This window comes from Perissodus microlepis, chromosome 20, assembly GCF_051167445.1.
Source record: "Perissodus microlepis isolate ML-2025 ecotype Zambia chromosome 20, ASM5116744v1, whole genome shotgun sequence".
Lineage (NCBI taxonomy): Eukaryota > Metazoa > Chordata > Actinopteri > Cichliformes > Cichlidae > Perissodus > Perissodus microlepis.
In genome coordinates, this window is record NC_140480.1 from 1,851,654 (window position 1) to 1,860,644 (window position 8,991).

Sequence of the window (8,991 nt, forward strand, 5' to 3'; positions counted from 1 at the left end):
GGAGATGGAGCCCTTGAGCTTCTGTTATGTATTTAGGCGTTGAAGAACAAAGAACACTTAAAATGTTCAACTCTGAAATGCAGAAGCTGTTAAAAGCAAGCTAAACTTGAAGGTGTGAATATTTTTAAATAACAGAATTATGAATGTTAGTCTATGTGCAACAACAGAGTACTAACTAATATTAAAGCCACACCATACAAACAGGTAGTGTTTGGACACATCATGGCTTTTCCCATGCCAGTGTCAGATATTTATTAACTGTATCTGCTGATGGAAGATCTCATACAGAACTTAATGATGACTACAATAATACTTTAATCACAACACCCATGTAAATGAAAGGGACAGAAACTGACTGGATTGTTTTTACAGTAATGTGGAGGAGGTGGAAGTCCTGAATGACACAACTGTTATTGTAAGGAGACACGTGGAATGTTGTCACAAGCTATGATGGTGTTTAATAACATTTTACATCTGTATACTGTTCGAATAAACAACCAGCTTCTTTGATGAAGACAAAAGAAAATAAAAACCATAACAGAAATAAAAACAGGACAACCATTACTGGAATGTACACCACATCTTATCCTCACATTGAGTATGTTAAACAATGCAAGCCTGTGCAAGACAAAAACAGAAAATGAAACTTTGTCAAGTAGTCCTGGGAGTGTGACTGAACCAGCTGTCAGTACTGTCACAGCGTTAACTGAAGGAGTGGAAATCAGAGGAAAAGGAATATGTAGATCAGTGCTGTGAGATCTTGGCTGTATAGTGGCTCGATGGTATTCTGGTGCAGCCATGACTCTTATCGCAGAAGGGACCACTTGATCTGTTCTTTGGCAGACTGAAGTACCTGTGGAAAAAAAACATAAGCTTGACCAAAGAGATCACATTGACTAAAGTCCGACTCTACCGGCCCAGAAAAGAACGGCTACCCTTAGGAGAAACAGTACCAAATAAAAGTAAAAGAAAAACACAAGTGGCACGACCAAGGAAGATAAAGTAACCACAATTAAAATAAAGTTCAAATCCTGAGAGAAAAAAAATGATGAGCAAGTGATATAAATGAAGGAAAATATGCAAGACCTCATTAATCATCTTAATCCACTGAAGGAAAGCCGAATCATAACCATAAAGCATGGGGACTGGGCACAGCTATTAATCATGGCCAAAGGAGGGGTGGTAGTAGCCAGTCTCAGGCCTCTTAAATGACAGCATTAATCAAGAAGAGCTCACACACACAGACACTCATGTAAGAGCTAAAAGACAGGAACCACCGCTGGCTATCTACCACCTCACCACTGAACAAATGAGTAGTCATGTACCCTGACGTGCATATGACACAATGCAAAATGCGAGCATGGATGAGAATGAGTGCAATGACCTTGCATTTGCAGGTTTTGAAGAAATTAGTTTTAACAGTCAATAAACTAATGGAGCCTTAAAACTTTATGGGAGAAAGAAGATCAGAGTTCGAATGTTTTTCTCACCTGGGTGACTGTCTGCTCTGTCAAAGGCACATCATCACCCTACAAGAACAATTACATTACTTTAGCAGCAGAAACAACCGATTTCAAAATTGGCTGAACGTTTCAGAGGAGAGCAACTTACTCTAAGAGCCACACGATGCACAACCTGCTGTGGGTCGCTCTCTAAGATCACCCTGCAGGAAATGCACAGGAGACAAAGTGATGTAAAACTCTAAAAGATGACTGACAAGAATCAGAATTATCAGGTTAGTTTTACTCACCCTCCATCTACAATTTCATCCACAGCCAAGAAGAGTCCCTCCATATTCTCCAACAAAGCTCTCCTCTCAACATTTTTTCTGCAGTTAAAAATATACACGTTAATTTTAGTGAAAAAAAATGTGCCTTAAAAAAAGTTTGTATGTTTGTAAATAACTGCTGCAAAAACATACCTCAACATCTGACTGAGCGAATCAAAAAGGCAATTTAGAACAGCCATAAGCATGAGCTGTTGAAAATAAAAGAACACATTAGAATCGGTGCACTGTATAAGCAGTTCTTAAATTACAACAGTGTACAAATAAAAGCCACTTTTTATTGAGGATAAAACACTTGATTCGTTACTAAAGGTTCAACAGTTTTTTAAATTTATATTGGTTTACTTAGGTTTACTTAGGACGTATTTGCTAGAGTCGCATATATTGTGTGAGAAAAAACAGGGACACAAAATACTATTTTAATACATTTGAAAAGCAGCTTATAGCCAAATCATGATAGCAAATTATATGCTTCTACAATTTGCTTTAAAATTCTATTCGGTAAGACAAATACAAAGTTACATATGAGGGGGGGGGGTTATCCCAACTTGTTGGAGGGAGTGAAAAACGTAAAATTCAATAATTTACTATATAACAAAAGCTGAACTACAGAATGAAGATGGGAATTAAGGCTCAGCCTCACACATGTGCTGTAGCCCTCAACTTTTCTACCCTGCAACGCGCACAAGTGAACGCAAATATCACGTCATCAGACGATCTTTACCCACCAGGTTACACAATGAAGTCTGTGTCAGAGTTATTAAACTTTTATATTTTTCATTAGTTTTAATTTTTTATTTTCAATTCAATTTAAATAGATTCAAATCTATTTAATGTAGTTCTTTTGGTTTGTAAATCTTCAGGTTTGTTTATCAGTTTAATAATAAAAAATAAATACAATTAAAAGATTAAATAATAATAATAATAATAATAATAATAATAATGTTACTATTCAGGGGTAAGATTTATTATTTTGGGTAAGATTTAAAGAGTATTGTATTGTAATATTAACAGGTTGTTAACTTATTAATATTACAATATTAATAAGTTAACAAATAAAATGTGACTACCCTTAAGAGTAAAGCTGACTTTAAGTTTAATTTGGTTAGCTTTGTAAGCAAACACAATTTTTTCAGTTAGTTTCTGTGTTTTTCAAAAGCCCCCCTCCCTTTTTTTTTTTTAAGTTAACTAAAACATTTTCTCCATGCGTAGTTTTAGAAATGTTTCAATAACGAGGAACCAAATGACTCAGTTTACTTCCAGTTGTCTGCCACGTGTGAGAAAGGGCAGCGTTTTCACTGGACTCACCTGGCATTTTCTGGACTTTACTTGTGAAAACTTCTTATGTGGTTTAGTGCAATTATAATGTTCCAAGTGCAAAACAATAATAGTCAAAACTTGCTCATGTACCGTGACTCACACCATTACTCAGGCTATCACAGACTGGATGATGAGGCAGGATCCATATTCGGCATGTGCTGTCACTTTCCTCAGCACAACATAAGCAAGTTTCAACTCCTACTTAAAAAGGATTCATTACAAAACCTAAACTTACCTCATTTTCATGTGAACTTCCAATCACGTAAAAGAAAAGGTCTATATTGCTCTTGTAGACAACAGTGAGGCCTTCAAGTAGTGCTATCTCACCTAAAGAGGCATAAAAAACAACCATGCTCGATATTAGGTATGTATTGAGGCAAAGTAACTGTTTTTAACAGTGTAAAGACGACTTACTGTCTGTTCTGTGTGTTTTGTTGAATATGTTCTTCTCAAATGCCTTCTGCTCCTTCACTGTCGGGTATGTGTCATCATAATACTGCAGAAATTAGAAATTAAGTCACATTTAGATATTAGTCTAAAAGTTACATCATTTTCACTAGTTTTCATTTTTATTATTAGATGATGGTAGAGGATGTCATTTTCTTGCAAACAATCAACCCAAAATGAGAAAACGAGACAATAGTGAGTCATACATGTTTTAAAGGTTTACACTTTTCAGCTGTTTTAGCACATAATTTTTAATCAGGAAAAAAATACAGCATTTGTTATGGACTGAATTTTGTGTTTAATGTAGCTATGTGAGAATTTACAGAATCAGGCAGTGTTTTTTGGCAGGGTTTTTTAGGTGGCAATTAAAAAGGTTATTAACTGCAAATTAACTTCAGAGCAAGAGTGTTTCTATGATTTTTCTTCGAGTTCCTGTGGGCCCCTCCGCACAAACTCAGAATATTTAATCAGAATTAAAATTAGTGCAGAAAATTGGCAAAAAAAAAACAAAACAAAACCCAAAACATTGGGTGACTTTCAGGCTAATGTGCACCCTTGTGTCCTGTAACATAATTATTATGGATAAAGTAGTGCTGTGCAAGACTTTAATTATACCTTTGTGTTGGATAATCCTTTTGCAAAGTGAAAAAAGGTATTTAGACTTCTTATTAAGTAAAACTTATAATCATAATTAAGTAGATTATACTGCATGAACTGTATAATCAAAATATATTTATAAAACAAAGTAAGCATACTCATTATGTTGAATAGCACTTTTCAGAATCATTAACAGTACTATATATGTACCACTTGATCATAATTATGGATCCATTGACATTCATATGTATCTCTTTAATGTTCCAGCGATTGATTTTAATTACCTATATATTGCAGTCCTGCTTGATCTATATTAATGCAATTAACCTGCAAAACAATTACAAACTAAAGCTTAAAAAATAAAGGGTAGAAATTCTAATAATTGCATCGGAAATATATTAGATTAAGAGCAGTAGCATGATAGAGAAATGCTTAAATTAAGTACAAATACTTTAAACCCTAAACTAAAGTACTCAAGTAAATGTTACATTACTACTGCTTCTATACATGCTTCCACGGCATTGGGCACTGCAAGATTAACAGTACTGTAGTCCAATATCACTGGTGGGGGAGCAATCATATGCTCTGGCTCCAGAGACCTGTTGTGTCAAACAGTGACTTCCAGTGTTTTTTTAATATCATTGCTTACTTTGGTAAACAGCCTGTAGTCAAAATGGTACATTTTGCCCACAGGTAAATTACCTTGTGACGACGATTTTCTTTCAGTCTCAAAATGACTTGATACCATTCACAAGAGTTTGACAGATTATAGGCCAATAATTAATTTACATGCGTTTAAATATCAGCAGTGATTTTTGTCCAGTATTCACTGCTTCGCAGAAGATCACTTTTTGGCATGTCACCGGCGTTAATAATAACGAAGTATCATGATGGCACAGATGTCTGAAATCCATACCTTGGCGTAAAGCCGGTCTCCATCGTTGTCCAGAATGAGAACAGCTTTGACCGTGTATAAGGACGGTTCCTGTGAAGACAGCACACGTTAGGCATTGTTTTATCCTACACAGGAACGAATTCACCTTAATAATTCTTTAAACATGTGGCAACTCGTATGTTAGATAATAAACATGAACTATCAAAAAGGCGACGGTGGACGTGCAAGTGTCGACTGGCGTCACAAAATCAGTCTAAATGTTATTTAAAAGACTTCTTAATCACCAACTCGTGAAGGAGACATGACAGTTCCACATCATCAACAAACGCATATACGAGCTAACTTTAAAGATGCTAGCTCCTTAGCTAAAACGGCCAACCCGTTTACTGTAGTTAGCACTGAGATTATTCGCCTGACTCTACAAAACAAAACTGGGAGAAACATTTTGCTAGTAAATACTTATGTGAAGTACTAACGAGATAACGCTGGTGTCTTTTACATCGTCAGAAATGAATAAATGGGCTAACATTACCAGTATGGGAGAATCCATCTTCTTTCCTGTTAGCAAACCAGCTACCGGGCTAGCAGCATTAGGCTACGTAATACGTACAGTAAATGAGTCTCTTTCCTATTGGCTGACGCAGTGCCGTATGTTGTGCGTGCAGGGCAAAGATCAGTTCACTGCAGAGCAAGCAGCCACAAAAGAGCTGAAACTCAAAAGCGATGTGGTTAATAAAGAAGTACTTTCAGACTCGCCTGTAGTTATAACACATTTGCCCTTTAAGTCGGAAAAGTCTGAACCGTTTGATGGCCCAAACCTAAAGCTAAACAATATATTAACTAACTTTATTACTGTAATTTCGGACTGTCTCCTGTTACTGTGTAAAACTATGAAGATTACTAACCCCATTAGACTTACAATAGAACTTAAAAATTCATTTGTGGTTGAAACCATAAATCCAAACATGTAAATGCCTTTAGTAGCTCGTATGAGCTTCTTAAAAAAACACGCGTAAGTCAGGATGTTTATTTTAGAGTTCACATCCCTGCAGAGCTTACTGTAATTAAACCTAACGACTAAAGGTGGTTGCTGTTTTTGTAGGACTTAGTGGTAAATCTCTCGTTTTACAAGCCATTTTAGCTTGCTCGTACTCATCAACATCTTTTTTCAGTATCCTCCTACATTTAACCAACTCCAATTATCTTAGTTCCCACTTCTGGGAAGCATTTGGAAACACAGGCTGATGGGGATTTCCCTCTATCTAACTCCATAAATTACATCATTGTTTGGCCTTACTGTAGGATATTTTTGGGCTTCAAATATCACTGGAAAGCAAATAATGTCCAGCCATTATTTAACTGCAGAACGTGTATTGTGAGGAGATACCAACTATTCTTATGCGTGCTCACAAGAGGACTGTGGGAAACTATGAAATGTTGCAACACTGCAGTATGCTTGCACAAATTTAGCCACTACGATTTCAAAATTGCCTTGACCAGAGAGGAAACTGTATACTGCCTTGAACTAGCTCATACTAAAAGGTTAAATATCGCCTGATATTGTCATGCCATCTCATCCTCAAAGTTAAACTTATTTTTATTCTTTTGTGTTTGAAAAGCATCACAGTGGTGATGATGACTGGCAAAGCTGACTGATGTCTGAAAGTTGAATGATGAATCAACACATACAATGAATAAACAGAAACAAAATACCTACTGTATATAATGACTGTAAGTTTTCTGGATGGCATATGGTATTGATTCAGTTTACCTAAAAAAGAACTGGATTGATTATTACAAAAAGTAAGTGGTATTAAACATATACACCACTACTCTGTCATGAAAACATCCTAAATAATAAAGTCTGCACCGGAAAAGCATGATGTGAGGAAACTGATCGCTAATAATCTCTCTTCAGGAGCTTTTTTTGAGTTTCATCAAGTATTTACCTTATTTTTTAAAATTATCAGCAGTGTTTTTTTACTTAAAAGATTAAAACTAGAAAATAATAACATTGCATTATATAAAGGTGAAGTATTTTAATAGTATGGGCTGTTTCCCTCTCGCCACAACATGCCAGCAACCACAGCAGTTAGCAGTTCCCTTCCTATGAATCAAGTGCTCCTTTTATCGGTGTAAAACAGAGCTTCCGCCAACCAACATCCTCCTTTCCCTGCCCCCCCCCCAATATGTGTTCATTATCAACCAGACTTGACTTTCATTCTCAAGAGCACATTGGCCAAAAGAATACATAACCTGTTTCCAAAGGAATGTGATGCACTGCCTAAATAAAAAGAAAATTGCAACCAATTTAAACATTATAATGAATCGAATATTAGAAGTTAAAAATGAAAAATGCTCTTATGCTTATTTTTTAAAAACAGGTGGAATATCTCACAATTCACACAGATTGTGTGAGCATCTTCTAAGTAAGCAACATAGAAGATGCTCCCAGAGAGTCTGGGTGTTTAAGATGAAAACTGGAGATGGATTCAACACTCTGTGGAGGCTCAGTAGGCATTTGCTTCAACAGTTTGAGAATTTCTTTTGTTTAACAATTTGTATATCTCATCTTCTACCATGGTAGAGATCATATAAAAGAATCAGAAAACTCAGAGAAAGGCCAATATTAAAAATGACATTCTGCAGTGGATATCACTGGATGGGCTTGGGGAGACGTTTGAAAAAACATTTCCAGTAAAGTCAGCTTGTTGTGCATCCAAAAATGGAAGTTAACATACTACCATTCAAAAAAAAAAAAAAAAAAAAAAAATCCAGAAACAGCAATGTGCACCATGTTCTTTCTGCTTGTTATCAGCACACAGTTCAAAAGCCAGCATTTCCACTTCTGTGAAAGAACCATTAATGCTAATTGATATATGCAGGTTTTGGAGAAACATATACTGCCAGCGCAGCTCCGTTTTTCAGGTACGTCTTGTTTATTTCAGCAAGACAATGCCAAATCACATTCAGCAACTATTACAAAAGCATGGCTCCATAGTAAAAGAGTACAGTTGCTAAACTGGCCTGCTTGTCCATACATGGCACATAAAATACTTACTGTATTATTAAACAAAGAATAACACAAAGGAGGCTCCAAGTAATTGAGCAAATGGAATCATATATGAAGTAAGAATAGAAAAGCAATTCATCCCCTCCGTTCCCAAGGGCTTGAAGAATCTCTTGAAGAGAACCGGTGATGCAACACCAGTGTATACATGGCCCCGTCGAGATATTTTTGGAAAAGCGTTGCTTTGTATTCTTCAGCAGTAACATTTCTCGGGTTTAGTACTTGAAACTATGTCGTTTTTGTAACGTTTTCAGTCAAATATAGATGTGTACAAAAATTGCAACTCATTGCATTCGCTGTTAGTGCACACTGTACAGGGCATGTCAACTTTTTTTTTTGAGAAACACGCTTGCACAAAAATAAAAGGGGCTCTCAATAAATAATCAAGCAACGCAATACTGTTGTTGCAAAACATTATCTTTATCTGAACATCTTGAGATAAGCACAGGCACTATTGAGACATTCAGAAGAATGATGCTGCATGTTCAGGTTCCTCATTTTCTCTTTCTTATGTCTGGTAATGTGTGACCATCGTGACAAACAGAGCTACTGATGCTGTGTGAACGACAGACCATCGCGCTTCCAGTTAATTTCCAAAACGATTATTAATCTTTCAACTTTCATGCACATTTTTTCATTCTGTCTGCCACGTCGGTATCAGCGATACTTGTGTAACAACGTGCTATAAGATGGATTGCATTTTCAGTCAGATACCGATCTGCATATTCCCACTAACGGCTGTGCACATTACCTGATACATGTCACCCCTCTTGTAATTTTTAGCTTTTTAGTTTTTTTTTCCATAATCAATATAAAAAAAGAAAAAACTTAAACTGCCCTCTCTATTTTTTTCCCTTCCCAGAAGCTGACTCCAAA

General features: G+C 36.1%; 1 protein-coding gene across 1 annotated transcript; it reads right to left on the reverse strand.

Moving 5' to 3' along the window:
• Positions 1–205: 205 nt before the first annotated feature.
• Positions 206–5,688, reverse strand: copz1 (COPI coat complex subunit zeta 1). The gene is made up of 9 exons (XM_084916822.1): positions 5,578–5,688; positions 5,067–5,135; positions 3,521–3,602; positions 3,342–3,433; positions 1,922–1,977; positions 1,751–1,828; positions 1,612–1,663; positions 1,491–1,529; positions 206–853 (listed from the first exon to the last, which is right to left on the reverse strand). Exons 1-9 carry the CDS (start codon positions 5,593–5,595, stop codon positions 806–808), a joined length of 534 nt encoding a protein of 177 aa, XP_084772948.1. The 5' UTR covers positions 5,596–5,688; the 3' UTR covers positions 206–805.
• Between the last annotated feature and the right edge of the window lie 3,303 nt (positions 5,689–8,991).